We start from the raw sequence: 23729 nt of genomic DNA, 5'->3' as shown, positions 1-23729 counted from the left end.
CAAGGCAATTCTACATGAAGCACAAAGACCCCTCTCTCGAAAGTCCAGCTATTTTCTATTCTAATTCTACGGGATACTAGTTTGGGTGGTATTGAATTTCAAACTATCAATATCTCTATTTTGAATGAGACCCAGCACATAAAAATCAACTTTTTAGGCTCGTAAAGTTAAATGATTCTTTCGAGAAACAGAGCTCAGCTGGTAACTAAGTCAGTCATCGTTAGAGGAAAATTTGCCATTCGGGCCTTGGCCCTAAGGTAAAAATTATTTAAGCTTTATGCCCTTTCAAAGGAAGCATGGAAGTGAAGTACCTTAGTACGAATCCATACCTGAAACGTACTCAGACTTTCAGATAAATAAATTTAATTCTCGTGAAAAGAACTTGCTCGCCTTTAAATTGTTGTTTATTTCCCTTCTTCAACATGACAACAAAGTTCAGGTTTTCGCTCTCTTCAGTCAAACTGTTGTGACGAGCTCTCTGTCCTTTCAGGTGCATTGGAACTGCAACATCCAAACTCGGCACCTGACAAACAATATTAAACTGAATAAAGGCGAAAACAAAAAAAGAGAGAGAGAGAGAGAGACAGAGAGAGAGAGAGAGAGAGAGAGAGAGAGGAAATAAAACAACAAAAACACAATAGCAAATGGTTCAGTTATTGTCTCTTTGAGCCTTGCTAATGTCTTCTTACTTCTACACTTCAAACAGCCCGCTACAATCAATCAACGCCACTGTCCGTTTGCTCGCTGTTTGTCGTGCAATAAGGTAACCAATTTGGGATAGGATATGGGGGGGGGGGGGGGAGGGGGGAAGGGGAGGACAAGGGGGGAAGGTAATAGTTCCTGTTATCCATACTCGAAAACGGGAAAACACCAATCGTCAAGTCAAACGCAGAGAACGTTTAGAAAACTTGAAAAAGATGACTCAAACTTAGGTCATTTACTGGTATCTACAAATTAAATCACACTTTTAAAGGCTTGGGAGATGAATGAGAAAAACGTGGATTGATAGAGAGGAAAATAAATGAGCAGTTAGTATTTGCTCCATTATAAATACCTTTGGGTTTTCTTCCCGGCGATTCTGAATGTCATCTAACATCAATTTATCAAAGGCTGCAAGAAACGCCTTGTCTTCAACAGTTTGTTCCTGCTTCGGAGGACTCAGGACTTTCACCTGAAAGAGAATTCAGTGAATGAAGTAAGGCTCCTAACTCAGGAGTAACAAAGTACGATGATCACAAAATTAAAAGAAAATAAAAAAATATACCAGATGGTAAAGGCAAGGAACACGAGACAACAACCTCTTTTAGATTAAACTAGGAGAAACTTACGGCTCATCTGTTTCACTCATGAAGAAAGACAGTAAGGCAAACACTAGCCTAACCTGGCTGGTTGAACATCTATTCGATCATAAACAGTTGTCACATCTAAGTTCTTTGCGTTTGTCTATTAATAATCTAGGATTTGAAGCATCAACGGGAAAACACCTTGTTCATATCCACATCATTTATATCCACTTCAGTAATTTCTTTATCATTTTCCACCCCTGGGGTTCCACGTCCCTCATCTTCTTCTTCGTCTTCACCTTCACTCTCTCCAGTCTCACTGTGTTCATCTTCTTCGCGCAGCATGGGGGACTGGCAAGGAGAGTTACTGAGTGAGGTAGCTGGAGATCCTGTGACAACTTTGCTGTAAGGCATGCCGCAAATGGGTAAGGGAGTTGAGTCGTGTTCAGGGATATGTGTGTCTTGTTCAATGGGGGTGGCTTTCTCTACGGATAATTGAAACAGCAGCTTGAATCAGCCATATTAAACATTGATTCCATGGCCTGCACCACAGGTTATGATAAACGTGTTGAAAGGTCAAGCACATAAAACAAAAATCATAAAGCTCGAAAATTCTAGTTTTTAATTGCAATAAAGTGTGGAAGGTCTATGGCTTCCCCCGTCTCGCCAAAAATTGCTCGACTGGCAGGAAAATACGAGCCTCGCCGAACCCCGATATGACTGGGAAATAAAAACTTAAAGGCCTTCACGTTGAACTCTTAACTAACACCATTAAATAAGTCTCAAATACCTACGGGCTATAAGGGCATTTGCTCAGTTGATTGAGCATCAAATTGATATCGCGGAAAACCTGTGGGTATTGGTGCGTGAGTTGTATCTAGAGGTTTCTATCACTTGCCTGCTGGGGTGCCAAGTACTATCCAATCATGTACTAATACAAAAGTCTATCCTTTTCCCGTCTACTCTTCTCATTTCAAAGTTGACCCAACTTGAAGTTAAAAGATCTTTCTTTCAGCTCGGACGGGCCGACAAATGAAGTGGACGGAAAATATATAGATCACATTTGGTTAATTGGGTTAGTGGCCCTTCACCTGTTTATCATATCACATCAAGCGAACTCAAAACGTTTGATGTGTGAAGCAATTTTCAGCTGAGTGTCAAAAATGGAAAAAAGTCCTACATCGCACTGGTTTTGCTTCACTTTGCCTCGTGATTGGTATACATAACTCGCACTAGCAACTCAAACAATCAGATGCAAAACTTAAACCAACTGGGACTTTGTTATGCGCGTTCCTCTCCACTTGGGTCGTTTATTGGCTCCTTAGGATGTTGTCGCCTTAAAACCGATGTAAATCCTAAACAGGAGACAATTTGGTTTAAACAACCACACTACACTAACCTATCTGTTCTTGATGCTCCTTGTTTAACTTGTCAAGACTTTCAACAGCTTGCTCCAGGCTTGCAAAGGTGGTGAGTTTAGGGCGGAGGGACTCAAGAGTGTCAGCAATCATGTAATCAACATCTCGAGGAAATGGGTGTCCTTCATTCCATATGGGATCAGCTCTCTTCTTTAGAATGTAGCACTACCAAAACAATCGTAACACTTTTAATATACTTTGTAACCACACAAGGCGACCTAATAGCCATGCAACGCTTTTAACAAAAATTTCTTTTCGATCAAATAAATTCGAAACTTTGTACAAAGCGACCACAGAAACTGACATTATAGAAATTCTAATATGGCAAAGTCAACACATCACTGGCCTACGATTGAAAAAACAAAGACTAGACTATTGCTGGAGCATGGAACTATCCTCTTACTTGAAAGTAAACAAGAAAACAGTCAAGTTTCTTCTTATAACTTCCGTGATCAAAATACTGTCCACAGGTGTCCAGTAAAGTACACATGAGACGGATACGGAACAGATGTTCAGGAGGATCCAGCACTGAAACAATACCTGTTGTCAAGGGATAAAACCGGATAGGCATATTGTACGCAAACCAAGATAATAAGCCATTAACGGAAACTAAACATACGGGAAAGAGAAAGTAGGAAAATAACAAAACTCTTACGCTTTGTGATAAAGCGTGATACCAAGCCGGGCGTTTTCAATATTGCTCCCTTGAAAATTCATTTCTGGAAGTCTCAAACAGCTGTTATAATTTCGGGCGTACTAAATTTGGTGACGATATTGATTAGAATGAGAAAAAGGGGTGCGTGAAAATTTGAGAGAAAAGCTTTTGGAACAACTTTAGAATAAAGACAACATGCGATTTTACGAAATAGCTTTTACACCATATTTCTTCATTGCATCAGGGCTATTAAACTAGTATTGTTTAGACATTTATTTGAAGTATTACTCTTCACTAACCTTCCTGGTTGTTGCCAAAGGTGATAAAGGAATAAAGGGTGCTGAATATGACACGTGACTCCACTAATCTGTAGTTATAAAGCTCACCCAAAAACTTCACACAGCTCACACGACGCTGGTTCATCTTCTGCAAGTTTGTCTAAACGGAAATTATGTGCACAACGTGTAAAATAAACGAGTATACATATATTGTAAGTAGGGAATAAACAGGGACTGACACATACAGCTGCCACAGCTTATACAACCGAGTTTGTACAGCACTACGCGACTATAAGAGTATAGCTGCTCCTCCATGAGATCCATCACAGTTTATCAGAGCCCCCAACCCCAGCCCCCCAACATTCCGTCAGATTTACATTACAGCTTTTTTTTTCCACAAGCATTTACATTCCAACATGGAGAGAGAGGCACTATGAAAGTAAAAGATCCTGCTGTTAACGCTAATGAACTCTCCAATCTCCGATGCATAAGGAACTCACTAAAATCATGAGGCTATTAAGTGTCCCGAAAAAACAGATATAATTGCGAATAAATTACGTCTCTCAAACCATAATTTAATTTAATTTAATGTAATTTATTAGATTCGCCGACAGGCAGGGACACCGCAACAGCTTGCGCCAATTACTGCGGGCCCAGTAAACCCACCCATCCCACCTTAGGGGAGGACATCCATCACACAGTAATCTCGTGCGTGGGAAATTAACGTCTCCTACTCCTAACCCTGCAGGAGACGGGGCCTACGGTTTATTCGTCCTTATCCGAGAAGACTAGAGTATCCATCCATTTCTTGATGTTTTAGAAAGGTAGCAAATTCTCCTCAGTTATTTTAAGACCCTGAGTGTTGGTCCGGCCGGGGCTTGAACCCTCGACCTCCCGCACAACAGTCCGGCGCTCTACCAATTGAGCTAACCAGGAGGCTACGTACCGTACTTAGCTATTCAATTTAAAGCTGATTTAGAAGACAAGCGCATTTGGAAAATTCTACGGTCAGAGCTTAGAGAAACACGAAGACAATAGTATGGATGCTGTGCCAATTACCTGTCTGTTCTACGGAAACGAAACAAAACGAGTGCGCTTTTGAGGGTGCGATTTCCTTGTTTATTGTGAAATTTTAAAAAACACCCTGCTTCTTCAACCGCAACAATAGAGCCATCTCATTTTAAGACATTTAGACTGACTTCCTACCTCCATTCCAAGACGAATCTCTTCCAAAACTCCATCAACTACATACAGGCCGACGTCCTCCTAAAATCGTGATAAAATTATTTCAAATGAGATAGAGATCAGTCATGTTCGAAATCATCACCAGAAAAGAGGGGCAGTTCAGAGAGTAGAAGAGATTAGAGGAGACGAGATGAACAGAAGACAGGAGAGAAAAGCAGAGAGGAGCAAAGAAAAGCAAGGGAGATAGGGAGAGGTCTGAGTCAAGGGGATAGCAAAGGAAAGAACAACTCTGGTTGCCACGAAAACACTGATTTTATTTCAGCTGGCAATAAAAATTACAAAGTAGCGAAATGAAAACAAAAGAGGAAAGGAAGAAAAATCCCGCTGCTGAAACTTCTAGAAATACAGATAACAGTCACAAAATTATTTCGTTGTTGGCTTTGGTTGTATTTCTCATACAAAAATGATCATAACATCAATGATTACTTACATTGTACTGTGCTAAGCCTGCTAACAGATTGGCAGCGCAGTGCACACTGTTGTACTTGATATTCCACACACGAATCAGACATTTTATTACATACAGAGCGACCTGAAAAGTCATCAAAACAAATACAATTAGCATGGAATGAAAAGGCCCTATTAGAAGAAATAACTTCAATATTCGTTATGATCCATCCTACTAAATTTCTTCTCTATAAACTTTACATTGGCCGGCCCCTCGCGATCTATCACAGTTGGCCCAGTTTACTTAATATTTTGTTCATCATTTAAATTTTTCTCGTAATGTTCTTATAACGTCCCAACAACCAAATTCACACAAGTACCTGTGGCTCATTCCAGGGTAGTTTTCGTATTTGTCGTAGTACCTGCCACAAATCAAAATTAGAGTAATCATGAGTGATTATAGTCATCAAGCAACTAGGTATTTTTATATCATATTTCTCAGTTGAATCAGGGTATAGTCACCAGGCCTACAGCCAAGTATTGCTGATGTCACAACTTATTTCGAAGGCTCAAACCTTCTAACCCTTCTGGGAGTTGAGAGCGAACTTTTGATCCTGCAAAAGGAGGCCAAAGCTTGCCTCTGTGGAACTATATAAAGTTCTTTAAAGTAAAATCAACCTAAAGAGCTGTTTCAGCAAATCGATTTGTGCGATTGTCCGCACGAGAGAGGTCTTGAAAAATACTATTTTTAGTGGCGGCTTCGACAACTTGAGTAGGGGTACACTGTAATCACAGAAGTACAATTTAATCACCAAATTCAAATGAACTGTCAGTCAAGGTCTAGTTCACGAAAGCTGACTGGTGCCTATTTTCAAAGATAATAATGTTCCTTGTTTTAAAACTGTAGAAGGATTTGTCGGTTGTGACTGGCCAGTTTATGACATTATGCAAAAAAAATGACAAAGAACTCTTTAATTGACTCTGATATAGACTGCCATTCACTATCAGTCATCAGGCATTGTCACCAACAACAGTCCTTTAATCAAATCTTTTCTGCATGTCTGCGGTTAGAAGTTTTTCCCGGTCAGTTTTGATTGATAGCCCTCCGTGCCACACAACGTACTCTATACAACTAACTTCTCTGAAGAAAATTTCTCTTAATTTCATAACCAAGCTCAAAATTTACCACCTTTATCATGCTGTATACCTTCTCTGTTGTGGTTTTGGAGAGGTCTTTGTAGAGCAATTTACGGATGTACTCCTGCATTGGAGGACGCTCTTTCTGAGCAACCTGTAGACAATGAAACGTATTTGATCATTATCATCAATGCCAGTCGCTCATTGAACAGAAGCTTATAACCCTGAAGCATGTCTGAGAGCTGGGGTTGATTGGAACGTCACACTAGCCAATCAAAATTTACTTCCAAATGTGGGGTTGTTTATCTTTAATTATTACTAAGTGTGTAATAAGTGAAACTCTACCGCGGTACTAATAGGGAATACGATACGAAATTGCAGTTTTCAGACCGCAAACTCGACTATAGTTTACCGACCAAATTTATATTTATTGTTATTCCTCAACACTTGAAATATTTTTAAATTGAAACAACGGGTCTGAACAGAGCTCAACACTTAACTGGCAGTCAAGTTAAGAGAAACCCAGTTAGTCTAAGTAAAGACGCAATAAACATTCAACCTGGTTAACGAACGAGGACGCAAACGAAAACATGGCTTGAATCTCTAACTACACATTTGCGCAAAAATTGCACCCTTGCTGTGGTTGGCTGCCCAACAAGCCTTTAGTTAGCTTGTTTTTAGACAGTATTAAGGAATTTAGACGCTTCTTGGTCATAAGCTTCTGATTGATACTATCCATGCAATATGTTGTGGTTAGCAGGGTGACATAACATCAGCTGAAATCATACGAAATATTCTTCCCTTGAATATTTTGTAGAACAAAGTACAGTTCTAAATTCATCACAGGCAATAATGAATGTAGTATTAATTATTAATAGAAAAAGCCCAATACCCTCATTAGAGGGGTCTTCGGAAAACAAATATGGTTACACGAGAAAATGAAGCTTATTATAGCACATTTTAACTATGAAACTAACTTCACAACAGATATGAAAAAATTCCTAGGCATTAAGATTGTGAGGATGAGAACTTTTTGTTAAAAGAATAACCTTTTGCCTTTCTGGAGGGTTACAGTAGAAGAATGCATTCTCAATCAAAGTCAACTGACGACTGTCCAGATTCTGGACAGCTTTCTTTCTCATCATCAGCTCCTGGTGTATAGGAGGGAGACAACAAGTTATGTATGGTCAAGGTAACTACATATAACTTTAAATAATCATGGCCTCATGTAAAGTCATATTCATTCAATGGTGCAAACACAGGGCAGTGTATAAAGCTCATAAATAACAGCCAGCTTATTAGTTATTCATTGAACATGCTCCTGAAATAATGAGCCTTTCTGGCCTCATCAACATTTGGCAATATAAATTAATTTCATCAGCTAATCAAGGATAAGAAGGCTCATTCATTTCCTCACAAAAATGATAAATATTACATGAATGTAAAGAACAAAGAAAAATTGATATTAAAATCCTATAAAATCCTGCAAGACTGAACTCACCAACAAGTTTTTTGTCCTGATATGTGAGTCTGGTGAGCGGTACAGAAATCTGCCACACACCTCCAATAAGTTACAGGCCATCTCAATGTTGTGGTGAGTAAAATCTTCCAAAAGCATCTGAAATACAATATCAAAGAGTTCATTGACTAGGACAGAGAAATTTTTATGACTGCGAAGAGACCAAAATTAAACTAATTTTGTAGAGAAAACTCTCCCAATCAAACTGTTGATTGATGGAAGGCGATCAAAATGCACCGTCATAATGAATTAACTGACAAGGCCCTTTATTGTGTAAGTTGTTACTCAAAGCAAAATTCATTGTCCAAAACTTTGCTTACAATGAAAACCTGAATAAAAACTATTTCAAACATCAAACTTTTTTCCTTTTAAGTATAAGAAGTTTCAAGAGGCTGATTTCTAAACTACAAAATGCAGTCCTCATAAACAATCATGACTCTTATGGAGCTTTTGGGAGAAGAAAACTATTTCAGATCTGTAAATGGCAAGATCAAATTCTCAGGAAACATTTTCCTCTTTGTTATGTAATTTCTACAACTCCAAATAGAAATGACCATCTGTTGAAAATCCAAAGATGAGTAGACCTGAAGCTGCCTTGACTCAGTGGCAAAGGAAAATAGAAACTCATAAATTATCCGATACAGAGTTTTCATATAACCATCTAGCTGGCTCATGTGCCCTTAAATTTTAGGGGAGGATGGAAGCTAAGAAAACAGTGGAATACAAATGAGATGAACAAAATTTCAACTCACCTTCAAACAATGTAGAGCTTCTCCTTTTGGGAACATGTGGAACTTAGTTAATTCCCCTACAAGAATGAAAAAAAGTGCATTTAATAAAAATTAATCATACTATAATACTGATATACTTGTTAACATCTTAACAAATATCCCATTTTAGAAGGGTTGCTCCAGAAGGGGCAGGACTGTGTTAACAAAAAAAGTTCTTACCTATGAATCTCACAGTCTTTATTTTCGACTCAACATTAATCTGATCTTTCTTACGCACCTATAAAACAACAATGATTAAGTTTGTGCTTGTACATGGAGGCCCAGGGGTATGTGAACTAATACAAGGAATAAATCACTCAACTAAGAAAAATTATCAGCATTCATGATATTTACAAGACTCACAAAGCTGCAGTGAGTTACATTGTCATTTGTTTTTACTTATTTTGTCATCAACTTGCTTACACGAAATCTGAATTCTCCTTTCAACTGCTGCATAAGTTCAGGTGCAAGATCAGGTGCACAAGGATCAAGAGTGGCCACCAGGCGAGCATACATTGGCAACAGATCCAACCTTACAAGGAAAAAGACATTCAAATACTTGTAACACTAGTTTTAATATTTAAAAAGAAGACAAAACTCAAGCATTTACTCTGTTTAATTTTTAGGGATAGCATACTAAAAAGTTAACACAAAAGAGGATACAAATTGGTTCTTATTCTGTGGAGTTTGTGCACTCTAGGACAAACCTTGAACATTTCTCCATTACTTTGCAATTTTTTCAGTTAAATTATAATCATTACCGTATCCTTGGAACACCAAAAAGTGCATGGCAAAGTCTTTTCCTGTTTCCCTTTGTGTTGCATGTTTGCATAAACTCTGTTGCCACCTAAAATAAAGTAAGACATCATTTTTATACAAAGAGCATTTATTTCTCCTCACATATCAGGTTGTTCCAGACCTATATTGTTAATCCAAAGTTTTGAGTTTGGGCACATGCAGTTCACAGCAAATTCATCCCAGCCTATGTATTTTACTGATATTATGACACGAGTTCTTGATAGTGGACTACTCTAACTTGAGGATTACCAGGGCATAATTTTGTCAAGAATGTAGATTACAGACTATTAACATTTTGGATGAAACATTCACTGGCAGGGTAACAACCTATCCTATGTGCTTGCACGGTGTGATGATGACTTAACATTAGTGGAAAACATCAACTGCGCATCATATTGTTATGTACCTCATCAATAAGGTCCTTGTTGACACATGTGGGCAGTCTTTGTATGACTGCCTCCAGGGCGTGTCCAGTGGATGAGCATAATGTTTCTCCAGATGAAGTGTCATCTTCATCTGAAATTAACAAAAAATTGCTTGAATTCAAACAAGTTCTATCCTCCTATGAGAAATATATGCCTGCACAAGAGAAAAAGATAGCAAAGCATTAACTTCTGAAAGTTAAGAAACTAAATTACTACAATTACGTTTTTAAGAGGACCAATCAGTTCACAAGAGACAAGATTTTATTACCAGGAGTTGTTTATTTCCAATGTAAAAGTGTACCCTAACTACTGAACCATATCATCACTTAAAGTTCCCTGGATGTTTTATCTTTCCTACAATACTATCAGACATTAATAGTGTCAAGAAGTCTAGGGAGCATGTACACTGGAGATAGAGTAAGTTACAGACTAACCACCTAATATAAATGTTGTAAATAATTTAGATAACCACTACCCGAACTTTTGTCATCACATGACACCAGTCCGATAGATATAATTATGAATGTATGTGGAAATATACTTAATGAATAAATCTAATTCAAAGTTAAATGTATATGTAAGTATGTTCATACCATACAAACCATACCTTCTTCAATTTCTCTTTCACTAAATTCCTCATCACCAATGTCATCACCTAGCTCTTCAAACTCCTCAACTTTCACTACAAAATTATGAAATTGGATGTTCAGTTTTATGAAAACGACAAAAGGAAAGGTGGTAAATTAAGAGCTCGAGGAAGAGTACATTTTTGTGTGAAAATATCTAAACAATTAATAACCAGACTGTAATAATTATTCAAACTGCCACACTTATTGCGAATGTTCATAACATCAAAAGTAAAATTTACTTTCCAGCTCTTGCATGTCTATTTTTTCATCTGCAACTGAATTGGTTCCATCATCATCTTCTCCATCTTTCCCATCATCTTTGTACAAGATCTGACAATAAGAAATAAATGTCCAGGTGTTGATTAAATTGTTAGTTTTCATTCCCTTCAGGGTATCCTGTTATAATCATGGTAGCTTTAAAATGCATCTTTTTTTCCAATGGTCCATGGCCTGCATTAGTATGACCTGAGCTTGAAATTTAACTTACAAGCAAATTGTAGGCTAAGAGCTCTTAGAGTATTACGTTCTTCTTAGTAAGCAAAATTACTTTTTTCCATGACAAAAAAACTACAGTTTTCTATGACTGAACTAGTCAGTAGTTTGAAATACTTTAAGTTAGTACAATCAGAGAATCAGTTCTTTCATGTACCTTTGGTAAGAAAGCCTTGAGGTCTCTAAGATTTTCATAAAATATCCTTGTTTCTTCATCTTCCCACAGGCCTGCACTTCCATCATACTGTTTAAAAGGTCAATATCAAATTATGTTTTAGGAAAAGGTTTATACTGATCTACATTAAAAACTCCAGGCACAACAAACAAGTGAAATCAACAGTATCTTGTACCAAACTATTTAGACACTGGAAGCAAGATTAAAGTGCATTTGGATCCCAAAAGTGTCCCAGAATAAAATTCTACATAATTTTCCCTGCATTTTACATGGAGTGCTAAGTATCAGTAACTTGACACTAGTGTAACAGTTAACTGCTAGAGAACCAATTTTTTACATATATCTTATTAACCAAGCGCGAGGGCTGTACTGGGAGAATATCAGCCTGAGGTCATGACAGTACGGACTGAGCACAGCTCGGTCCGTACAAAAAAGACCAAGGGCCGATATTCTTCCAGTACGGTTCAGAGCAAGCTTGGTTAATAAGAGATTTTTTTTATTATACAACTGAAGTTCAAAGGGACGCAAGTGCCTTTCAAAGGGATGCAAAAGATTATGTAAAGGCGCCAACATGGCTGCCATGTTTTCTGGAGCTCTTTGCCTATTTACCATTTTTGGTGTTCTTTTCGTTTTGAATGCTGCCCAAGAATCCTACAATTGTCACTATGGGGGGGCTGAAAGTCCTTGGCTTTTCAAACATATTTTATCCAAGTTCACTACTCCTAAATTTAGAGTTCGCCGGCCGGTGGTGTTGTGGGGCGTCCATGGTCTAACCTTGCTTGCAGTACCGGAGAAATATATCACGCTAGATATCACTATAGATATGGACGTCGAGTCACAACCGGGTCCAGAGACAGACAGGAGTTTCGGAGGAGTTAATAAGAACTACCCGATGTTAATGCGAACTAAGCCAGCGTCTTTGATATGCTCTGAACTCTTGTCTCTCCATAACAAAGCTTTCAAGCCATCTCCGGCCGTTCTATCTCAGTTCAAGTCACTCAGCATTCTGAAGTACCGTAGGCAACATAGTGCTCGAATTTCACGATCCACCTCCACCAAGAAAATCCCTGTGATGCAAGGCTGCCGTTTCGTCAAGGCTGAAGGTCGGAAAGTGGATCGGAGTAACTTAATTAACATTCCGCTTGTCAACACAACCGACAAAACATCCACCTCTAAATCAAAGGGTTTCGCTGTCCCAAAATGTTTGTTTACGAACATTTGTGGTTTGTCGAAAACAAAAAGTCGTGTACGAGCACCTGTAGCGCTTCAGGCTGACCCGAGATCTCAGGATATTGATGTGTGTATTGTCAGTGAAACTCATCTTTCCACTAATATGCCGGACGCCTTGGTGAATATCCCAAATTACAATGTGTTCAGGCGGGACAGAGGTTGGGCAGACTTGGACAAAAGGAAAAAAGGGGGTGTTGCGGTCTATGTGAGAGACAGTCTTAAAGTCTTGGATGTCTATCGGTCCAATTTATACGAGTTTATTGCTTTAACAGTGCAGTTGCCGTCCAATCACATTATGCTAATTTGCAGCCTGTATAATCCTCCCAAGCATAGCTACCGGGATCTCGACTTAATTAATTATATAATATCTTTTGTGGACCTTGTTTTGAACAAACACCCAGAAGCGGCTATTGTCTGTGGTGGCGATGTAAATTGTTTGGATATGCAAGAATATAAGGCTTTGTCTGGCTGGGATTTCGCGGTTGATTTTCCCACGCGGGGTAACGCGTGCTTGGATAACTGTATGACCAACCTAGTGGATCTGTTCGGTCAAGCATATCCCATACATATGCTTATTAAGACAGACCATGAAGTCTTTGTTTTACCGGCAGGATTAAAACTTAAACCTGTGCGCCGCAAAGTTCTTGTGCGGGACTGTAGGGAACATCGGAAACAGTCATTTTATATGGCACTCACTATGCTGGACTGGAGTGACGTCCTCAATGAGGTGGACATAAACAAGGTGGTTGAGGTGCTTGAGGTAAAGATTCGTGCAGTGATGAATAAGTTTATGCCGCAAAAATCTGTACGCATGTCATCGCGTGACCCAGTTTGGATGTCCCCATTAGTCAAGTGTATGCTGAGGACTAAGTCCCATACATCTTTAAACAACAAGGAACATCTGTCTTTATTTAATAAGCGCATTTCTGAGCTGATAACCGAGAACAGAAGAAAACTGGCTGCCATTGGTAGCGGTGAGTGGTGGAAGGGCGTGGACGCCCTATCGCAGCGTCGCAGGTCATCATTGATAAATTTGGACAAGAACTCTCTAGTTCGTCTGAACGACTACTTTGCCAACCTGTGCTATGATGACACTTACGTTAGACCTAGTGATATGGATATCCCGGACAGTGTAAAGCCCCCAAAAATATCTGAGCGGTGTGTCTGGAATACCTTAGTTCATGTAAAGAAAATGGCAATGGGACCAGACGACCTCCCGTACTGGATCTGGAAAGACTGTGCTGAGCTACTCACACCAATCGTCACTCACATTTGGAATCTGTCACTGTCTACATGGCCAGACTCCTGGAAGAGGGCAAATGTTAATCCTCTCCCCAAAGTGAACATGCCTATAGAGGACTCAGACTACCGTGGTATTAATGTTACTCCCGTTATTGCCCTGTTGTTCGAGAAGGTCGTGTATCATACACAAGCACAGTCGGTCATTGAGAACAACCTGAGCCACACCCAATTTGCATATAGACAGGCGGGTAGTTGCACAAATGCTTTGCTTGCTATCCAGCACCAGACATACAAGTATTTAGATAGTAGTGACTGTAGCGCAGTGCGAATTTTTACCATGGACTTCAGTAAGGCTTTCAATTTTGTGAACCATGCTATTTTGTCTGCCAAACTGAAACAGCTACCTCTAAATCCGTACATTATCAATTGGTATCATAGTTTCCTCTATGCAAGAAAACAACGTGTTGTTAGTTATAAATTTTTAGGACAGTGGAAATCTGTCAATAGAGGAACCACACAAGGTAGTGTAAGCGGACTGTATCTTTTTAATATATTTTTGAACGATTTGGGGATTTTTTTTAATGGTTGCCCTGTGCTTTTTAAATATGCCGATGATTCCACTACTCTTTCGCCTATCACTAGGAATAATGACCCGTCTGCTGACCTAGTAGGACAGTTCTTAACATGGTGTAAAGACAATACAATGGTCTGTAACCCTTGCAAATGTAAAGAGCTGGTTGTTAGAAAGAAAAATCATAATGTACTCTACTCTCCAATTAATAATATTCCCCAATGTAATAGCTTCGTTTTACTAGGAGTAACTATACAGAGTGACGGAAAATTTGATGAGCATGTAAGAACTAAGCTTGTCAAAGCAAACAAGTGTTTATACGTCCTACGAACATTGAGAAAGGAACATTACTCTCAGGCAGAGATTGATCATCTTTTTATTCTCTTTGAGGCTTTACTAATTTTATTTAGCCCTCGACATACCATTTTAAAATGTACTTGACATTTTAGGAATCTTAGTTCCTGAATGAACCAATCAGATCTCAAATACATTTTTAATGAGATCTTTGGGAAATAAGTTACTGTATCAACCAATCAGATTTGGGTTTGTAATATGAACCTTACTCTTCAGGAACTAAGTTCCTCAAATAACCAATGACATGAAAGAATTTATGCCATGTCATTGCTAAATTAAGATTTGTCTGTTTTATTTAAGTCAACACCAGATAAAACAGGTAACAATAGATGGGACATTCTGCTAAAGTGCAGTAATCTTTCACATCAAACTGGATGCTATCTTTAGTAAAATATATATTCTCTTTGAGGCTTTACTAATTTTATTTAGCCCTCGACATGTACAAGCTTTTTGTAAAGCTTTGTCACAGTTGTAATTTTTACAGTAAAAATTAGTTCCATTCATTGTCTTTCATGTACCATAGAAATGTTTTGAATACACTGTGGTTAACACAGTGATGGAAACGCGCCTGATTGCATAAAATTCTACAGAAATCGTTGACAGAAAATGCCACCGACAGTTTTGCCGCGCTTTTAATCTATGCCAAAAGCCGAATATTAAGAAAGCGATCAAACGACCATTATCTTTTGTAATGACTGTCAAGTCATCTTCGGTTAACGTGCAAATGATCGTGACCCCGTGATAAAATTTCTCAACCTCATTATGTAAATGACACGTTCTCACAAAGCGAGAAGATTTTACGAGCTTTCTTGTCACGAATGTAATAATGGCACTACAATAGCCACGATACCGTAACGCTTACTAGAAAGTAAGCAAGGACTTGACCTGTGGCCGCACGAGAAACGTTATCACCTTACTTTTCCACCCTATTTTGGGATAGACAACGATTGCGTTACATGATTTTTGCAAAGGATGTAAGCCGAATTGAAGCAAATCATGTTACCGAAACACAGCTAATTACTACTATATTTACGAGGTGAATTAATCATCAAAAATTAGAATAATTCGTTTAACATCTTCCATAATCAAATGCTAGCAGTTAAGTAAACTTGAACCTTTGCTACACAATTTGTAAATAATTATTCTGTTACATGTTATGATAATCCAATGAAACTAACTTACCGGGCTTGAACGTCGTTAGGATCGCGAAATTGCCATTCTCCATTCAGTTTCCATGCCAAGCGATTCAAAGTTTCTAATTTTTAGAAGAAATTGCATTTTTTAAAATCTAGGTTTCGCCTCCATCTCGGATAGGATGTCCACTCATTTCGCGCCATAAGGTAATTTTTGGCGGGGAATAGATCGATACCTGGTGTTTGTCGCTGTGTTTTCTGAAATGCATTCCCAACAGATTTAGCCGTGTTTTGAGACAGTTAGAATACATTCAGCGTTCAAGAAAGCCACAAAATGAAATTGATTTTGACCTACAAGAATGAGGCTCGTTCACAAGAGTCCGATCTTGCAAAAGTTATCAATCGAACGCAGTTAATTTCACGGGAAGTCATGTTGTGACCTCAGCAGCATTGTTTTCCAATCTCAAGTCAAATAACCGCTTGCTGATTGGCCAAAACAGTAACTAATTTCATGACCGTGCGAGTCACCAACTACCGCGTAGAATACTTATAAGCCAGACACTATCAAGATTATTTAACATATTATAACAGGAGTCTATTAAGCAGCAGCTTTTGTTACACAACACGATGTTTGTGTTAAATCATGCCCGCACTGCCTTCTTTCAAGTAATTTTTTAAACTTCCGTTCTTTTGTCGATCAAATCAGTCGGCACCTCTTCCCGTTTATGGAATCGGCTTCATCTTGATGAGATTTTCCGAGTTGTCGAAGGGGTCATAGTCCTCTTTAACCTGTGCTCAATGAAATAATGCGCATTTAGTTCGTACTTGAGACTGTCACCTCCTTCTAGGTGTCAAAATAATACAACAGTCAGTTGTTCCTTTTAGCAATGTTTTTCACATCTGTATACAGTCGTCGATACAATGCACATTACGCTCAGCAAAATGTCCACATTTGCGAGATATCTTAACAACTAAAAAATCCTCTCTACTCTTAATTTTATTATTATCCACCTTTGCTTCCGAGTTGCTGATCGTCCTCAGGCCTCAAACAGCTCGAAGCTTACAGCGTTTGAGTTGGTGAATCATTAACCACTACATTATGTCAAATTACACTCGTTTATCCCCTTTCGAATATGTGGTCGATAAAATAGTTCGTATTCAGTTGCTCGAAATGCTACCTTTTTTTAACTTGTGTCTTGACTTACGTCCAAGGATTCAGTCTAATTCTTTATTTCATCAGTAGGTAATGTTGCTTCTGAGTTGGCGATCGTCTTAAAATAGCTCGAAGCGTCCAGGCTTCGAGTTAGTAAATCATTACATCATCACTAATGTCACACTACATTCAGTTGTCCTTTTTCGAATCTGGTGTTGTGAAAATTCATCGAAATTTCACCTCCTTTAAGATTTCGTAACAAAACGTATAAACACATATGGTGCACGATCCTCTCAGTAGATAGCGCTATTTAAGCAATAGTGAAAATCAGACCTGAAAAAAAATCTGGCCTGTACGGGAATCGAAACACTGACCTCTGCGATACTAGTGCAGCGCTCTATCAATTGAGCTAACAAGCCAACTGGGAGCAGGCCGTTAAGTTGATTCGTAATAAACCCATGAAAGTGATAAATCAGATACAATGAAATATATGAAGTTCATATATTTTGAACTGCGGTATTAGATACATATGGTGCACGATCCTCGCAGTAGATAGCGCTATTTAAGCAATAGCGAAAATCAGACCTGAAAAAAATCAGGCCTGTACGGCATTCGAACCACTGACCTCTGCGATACTAGTGCAGCGCTCTACCAATTGAGCTAACAAGCCAACTGGGAGCAGGCTGTTAAGTTGTATCCAAGTTCATTGTATCCAAAATGTATAAAGCGATATCCTTCAACTCTTCAGTTTATTAATAGGCAAACTCACTTCTGAGCTACAGATCGCTCTGAAGTAGCTTCACTCTTCTTGATTATTTCAGCGTTAAGCTTTTTTAGAAGTCGAGAAAGGGGGTCGCACTAACGATTCCGATGTTTGAATTTGACTTAAGTCCTGTCTTGACATCATACGCATGAGACGTGCTGTAAGTGCCCTTTTGTTCTTACAAGTCACCACTGTGGTTTTTGTGGTGGCCGAGGCACCTTTTGAGATCAGTCAGGTCGATGTCCCAATTGAATGTCCTGCCTCAAAGCAGGTCGTACCTTGCCGGATGACCTTGATAACAATATTGCGTGATGTTCTACTCCGTACCAAACTCTGGTGGTTGAAACAAAGACACAAAGCCTCCCGACTGTAAGAGTGGGGCAGGCAGGTTCCGTCTAAGGTCGCATTCTGACAACAAATATCCAATAAAATAAAGGGGTGAGAAGGTTTGAACTCCTACCTCAGTAGGAAAAGCACATAGCAACTGAAGAGTGAAATGAGTTAGAATGTTTGTAATGTACGTGATATTTTGATGAACTAAATGCAAATTATTTGATCGATAATGATTCCTTAAGCTGTCGGAAAGTGGACAACTGAGTGTAAAATGAAATTAGTAATGAAGTAATGATTAACTAAGCTCATCACGTAAGCTTCGAGCTCCTTGAAGACGATCAGCATTAAGAGGCGACATTGCCTACTGGTGAAGTGAAGAATCAAACGGAATCCTTCTACGTACGTTTTGATAACCTAAATGGAAATTGTTTTTTCGACGACAGATCCGCAAAGAATTGTATGAGAGGAAAAATGAGTGCAGCATGATACTACTGATAAATAGTTTTATAAACCTGGTGCGCCTGGAGTTGTTTGAAGATTATCAAGCTGGAGGCAACATTGCCTACTGGTGAAATTTAGAATTGAATTCAATCCTTAGATATATGTCAAGACATGGTAAAGAAGGTGACATTTCGATCAACAAAATGCGATTTATTTTACTCCCTACAGATCTAGATGCGAAAGAGAACAACCCGGCGAGTGTAATTTGACATTAGTAATGATGTAATGATTCACCAACTCAAAAGCTGCACGCCTCGAGCTATTTGAAGTCGATCAGCAACTTGGAAGCAAAGTTACACACTAGTAAAATGAAGAGTAAAAGGGATTGTTAAACAGTTATAAAGATATCTTGAAAATGTTGACATTTGGCTGAGTTTTAGGCAGATTGTTTGGGCCGATCACAAACAATTCATTGCGAAAGAGGACAACTGAGTGTTGTATGATTGTCATGGTTCACTAATTCGACCCATGTAGACTTTGAGCTATTGCTGTTTGAAGACGACTATAAACCCGAAGGCAACAATGCCAATTTCTAAAATTAAGAATTAAACTGTATCCTTCGAAATTTGTAAAGACATGTTGAAGAAGGTGGCATTTCGATCAAATAAATGCAAATTTCTTGAACGACCAGAGTTTGGTACGGAGTAGAACATCACGCAATATTGTTATCAAGGTCATCCGGCAAGGTACGACCTGCTTTGAGGCAGGACATTCAATTGGGACATCGGCCTGACTGATCTCAAAAGGTGCCTCGGCCACCACGAAAACCACAGTGGTGACTTGTAAGAACAAAAGGGCACTTACAGCATGTCTCATACGTATGATGTCAAGACAGGACTTAAGTCAAATTCAAACATCGGAATCGTTAGTGCGACCCCCTTTCTCGACTTCTAAAAAAGCTTAATGCTGAAATAATCAAGCAGAGTGAAGCTACTTCAGAGCGATCTGTAGCTCACAAGTGAGTTTGCCTATTAATAAACTGAAGAGTTGTAAGGATACCGCTTTATACGTTTTGGATACAATGAACTTGGATACAACTTAACGGCCTGCTCCCAGTTGGCTTGTTAGCTCAATTGGTAGAGCGCTTCACAAGTATCGCAGAGGTCAGTGGTTCGAATGCCGTACAGGCCTGATTTTTTTCAGGTCTGATTTTCGCTATTGCTTAAATAGCGCTATCTACTGCGAGGATCGTGCACCATATGTGTTTATACGTTTTGTTACGAAATCTTAAAGGAGGTGAAATTTCGATGAATTTTCACAACACCAGATTCGAAAAAAGGACAACTGAATGTAGTGTGACATTTGTGATGATGTAATGATTTACTAACTTGAAGCCTGGATGCTTCGAGCTATTTTAAGACAATCGCCAACTCAGAAGCAACATTACCTACTGATGAAATAAAGAATTAGACTGAATCCTTGGACGTAAGTCAAGACACAAGTTAAAAAAAGGTAGCATTTCGAGCAACTGAATACGAACTATTTTATCGACCACATATTCGAAAGGGGATAAACGATTATAATCTGACATAATGTAGTGGTTAATGATTCACCAACTCAAACGCTGTAAGCTTCGAGCTGTTTGAGGCCTGAGGACGATCAGCAACTCGGAAGCAAAGGTGGATAATAATAAAATTAAGAGTAGAGAGGATTTTTTAGTTGTTAAGATATCTCGCAAATGTGGACATTTTGCTGAGCGTAATGCGCATTGTATCGACGACTGTCTACAGATGTGAAAAACATTGCTAAAAAGAACAACTGAGTGTTGTATTATTTTGACACCTAGAAGGAGGTGAGAGTCTCAATTACGAACTAAATGCGAATTATTTCATTGAGCACAGGTTAAAGAGGACTATGACCCCTTCGACAACTCGAAAAATCTCATCAAGATGAAGCCGGTTCCATAAACGGGAAGAGGTGCCGACTGATTTGATCGACAAAAGAACGGAAGTTTAAAAAATTACTTGAAAGAAGGCAGTGCGGGCATGATTTAACACAAACATCGTGTTGTGTAACAAAAGCTGCTGCTTAATAGACTGCTGTTATAATATATTAAATAATCTTGATAGTGTCTGGCTTACAAGTATTGTACGTGGTAGTTGGTGACTCGCGCGGTCATGAAATTAGTTACTGTTTTGGCCAATCAGCAAGCGGTTATTTGACTTGAGATTGGAAAACAATGCTGCGAGGTCACAACATGACTTCCCGTGAAATTAACTGCATTCGATTGATAACTTTCGCAAGATCGGACTCTTGTGAACGAGCCTCATTCTTGTAGGTCAAAATCAATTTCATTTTGTGGCTTTCTTGAACGCTGAATGTATTCTAACTGTCTCAAAACATGGCTAAATCTGTCGGGAATGCATTTCAGAAAACACAGCGACAAACACCAGGTATCGATCTATTCCCCGCCAAAAATTACCTTATGGCGCAAAATGAGTGGACATCCTATCCGAGATGGAGGCGAAACCTAGATTTTAAAAAATGCAATTTCTTCTAAAAATTAGAAACTTTGAATCGCTTGGCATGGAAACTGAATGGAGAATGGCAATTTCGCGATCCGAACGACGTTCAAGCCCGGTAAGTTAATTTCATTGGATTATCATAACATGTAACAGAATAATTATTTACAAATTGTGTAGCAAAGGTTCAAGTTTACTTAACTGCTGGCAATTGATTATGGAAGATGTTAAATGAATTATTCTAATCTTTGATGATTAATTCACCTCGTAAATATAGTAGTAATTAGCTGTGTTTTGGTAACATGATTTGCTTCAATTCGGCTTACATCCTTTGCAAAAATCATGTAACGCAATCGTTGTCTATCCCAAAATAGGGCGGAAAAGTAAGGTGATAAAGTTTCTCGTGCGGCCACAGGTCAAGTCCTTGCTTACTTTCTAGTAAGCGTTACGGTATCGTGGCTATTGTAGTGCCATTATCACATTCGTGACAAGAAAGCTCGTAAAATCTTCTCGCTTTGTGAGAACGTGTCGTTTACATAATGAGGTTAAGAAATTTTATCACCGGGTCACGATCATTTGCACGTTAACCGAAGATGACTTGACAGTCATTACAAAAGATAATGTTCATTTGATCGCTTTCTTAATATTCGGCTTTCGGCGTAGATAAAAAGCGCGGCAAAACTGTTGGTGGCATTTTCTGTCAACGATTTCTGTAGAATTTTATGCAATCAGGCGCGTTTCCATCGCTGTGTTAACCACAGTGTATTCAAAACATTTCTATGGTATGTGAAAGACAATGAATGGAACTAATTTTTACTGTAAAATTACAACTGTGACAAAGCTTTACAAAAAGCTTGTACATGTCGAGGGCTAAATAAAAATAGTAAAGCCTCAAAGAAGAATATATATTTTACTAAAGATAGCATCCAGTTTGATGTGAAACATTACTGCACTTTAGCAGAATGTCCCATCTATTGTTATCTGTTTTATCTGGTGTTGACTTAAATAAAACAGACAAATCTTAATTTAGCAATGACATGGCATATATTCTTTCATGTCATTGGTTATTTGAGGAACTTAGTTCCTGAAGAGTAAGGTTCATATTACAAACCCAAATCTGATTGGTTGATACAGTAACTTATTTCCCAAAGATCTCATTAAAAATGTATTTGAGATCTGATTGGTTCATTCAGGAACTAAGATTCCTAAAATGTCAAGTACATTTTAAAATGGTGAAGTACATTTTTAAATGGGGATGTGTTAAATGCGGTTTTATCACATTTCCAGTTTTTATCAAGAACCTTTTAAACAAACAAGACTGAAACATTTTGAAGAAACTAAAATCAACGGATTGCCACCCCCTGAAAGACATCATTCCTGTCCAAAAGACATATGTACACAATCTTAGGAAAAAAGGCTGCGCGCGCCTGAAAATTAATACACAGCGCTTTATGAACACCTTTGTAAATAGGTTGATATTTGAGCTCCATTTATTGTAAAGACATACTTTTTAATTCATAATATGTATGTAGATTTCTGTAGTTTTTCCAAATTCATTGTAACATAAGATATGTAGTTTTATCTTATGATGGAATAAAGACTTTATTATTAGTGCGGTATCATTCGAGACCATTCGGGACGGTGCCCGGCCCAATACTAAGAGAATATTGACCGGCAATAGAGCATTTTGATTGGTTGATTTTAGTTATTGGCCCTTTGACTGCCCGAGTCGTGTAATAAATGACTGTATACAACCCCTAAAATTATTATGCCAAACACAAAATACAATGTATGATCATCTGACACTGTACCTCTGATTGTTTAAAAGGGTTAAAGACATCTATTGTGCTTCCTCCAGCCTCTTGTTGAACAAACTCTACACAAAGATGAAACAAATAGTGAAATCTACATGACTTGTATGATTCTTGAGTGAGAAAAACAAGGAAAGATGAAAGTAAAGTGTGTTCAACACTGAAATGCTGAAAAGGTCATAAATTGAACCAGAGTTCAAACTGCTGTACAAGCAAATTTTGATGTAATTAACATTGAAAAAAGTAGATTTTCCACCACGACAACAACCTCTAGCTGACAAGGTTCATCTATTATAAGCACCTTTCAGTGATTTTCCATCACGATAACAGCCTCTAGCTGACAAGGTTTATCTATTATAAGCACCTTTCATTGATTTTCCACCACGATAACAGCCTCTAGGTGACAAGGTTTATCTATTATAAGCACCTTTCATTGATTTTCCACCACGATAACAACCTCTAGCTGACAAGGTTTATCTATTATAAGCACCTTTCATTGATTTTCCACCACGATAACAGCCTCTAGCTGACAAGGTTTATCTATTATAAGCACCTTTCATTGATTTTCCACCATGATAACAACCTCTAGCTGACAAGGTTTATCTATTATAAGCACCTTTCATTGATTTTCCACCACGATAACAACCTCTAGCTGACAAGGTTTATCTATTATAAGCACCTTTCATTGATTTTCCACCACGATAACAACCTCTAGCTGATAAAGTTTATCTATTATAAGCATCTTTCATTGATTTTCCACCATGATAACAACCTCTAGCTGACAAGGTTTATCTATTATAAGCACCTTTCATTGACTTTCCACCATGATAACAACCTCTAGCTGACAAGGTTTATCTATTATAAGCACCTTTCATTGATTTTCCACCATCATGATGATAACAACCTCTAGTTGACAAGGTTTATCTATTATAAGCACCTTTCATTGATTAATGCATTGAAGTTAC

The 23729-nt window shown here is 38.4% G+C and overlaps 1 protein-coding gene across 3 annotated transcripts in view; it reads right to left on the bottom strand.

Annotated features, from left to right (window-relative positions):
- The window catches only part of LOC111331030 (regulator of nonsense transcripts 2), a 47759-nt gene that overhangs the window by 1719 nt on the left and 22311 nt on the right, over positions 1-23729 (bottom strand). For 2 of the 3 annotated variants that reach the window (XM_088762238.1, XM_088762236.1), the window contains exons 12-32: positions 22765-22829; positions 11194-11280; positions 10784-10874; positions 10523-10597; positions 9897-10006; positions 9454-9539; positions 9116-9224; positions 8873-8930; positions 8675-8730; positions 7905-8021; positions 7453-7554; positions 6474-6557; positions 5647-5688; positions 5310-5411; positions 4841-4900; positions 3656-3794; positions 3105-3241; positions 2683-2866; positions 1485-1768; positions 1055-1171; positions 391-523 (exon numbers count right to left, since the gene is read on the bottom strand). In XM_088762238.1, the coding sequence (XP_088618364.1) occupies positions 391-523; positions 1055-1171; positions 1485-1768; positions 2683-2866; positions 3105-3241; positions 3656-3794; positions 4841-4900; positions 5310-5411; positions 5647-5688; positions 6474-6557; positions 7453-7554; positions 7905-8021; positions 8675-8730; positions 8873-8930; positions 9116-9224; positions 9454-9539; positions 9897-10006; positions 10523-10597; positions 10784-10874; positions 11194-11280; positions 22765-22829 (2238 nt within the window). The remainder of the gene's footprint in view (positions 1-390; positions 524-1054; positions 1172-1484; positions 1769-2682; positions 2867-3104; positions 3242-3655; positions 3795-4840; positions 4901-5309; positions 5412-5646; positions 5689-6473; positions 6558-7452; positions 7555-7904; positions 8022-8674; positions 8731-8872; positions 8931-9115; positions 9225-9453; positions 9540-9896; positions 10007-10522; positions 10598-10783; positions 10875-11193; positions 11281-22764; positions 22830-23729) is intronic. The other variant, XM_088762237.1, reaches the window with a different exon arrangement.

The sequence above is a fragment of the Stylophora pistillata genome, chromosome 5 (genome assembly GCF_964205215.1).
Source record: "Stylophora pistillata chromosome 5, jaStyPist1.2, whole genome shotgun sequence".
Classification (NCBI taxonomy): Eukaryota; Metazoa; Cnidaria; class Anthozoa; order Scleractinia; family Pocilloporidae; genus Stylophora; species Stylophora pistillata.
This window is presented reverse-complemented; position numbering and strand designations above follow the sequence as displayed.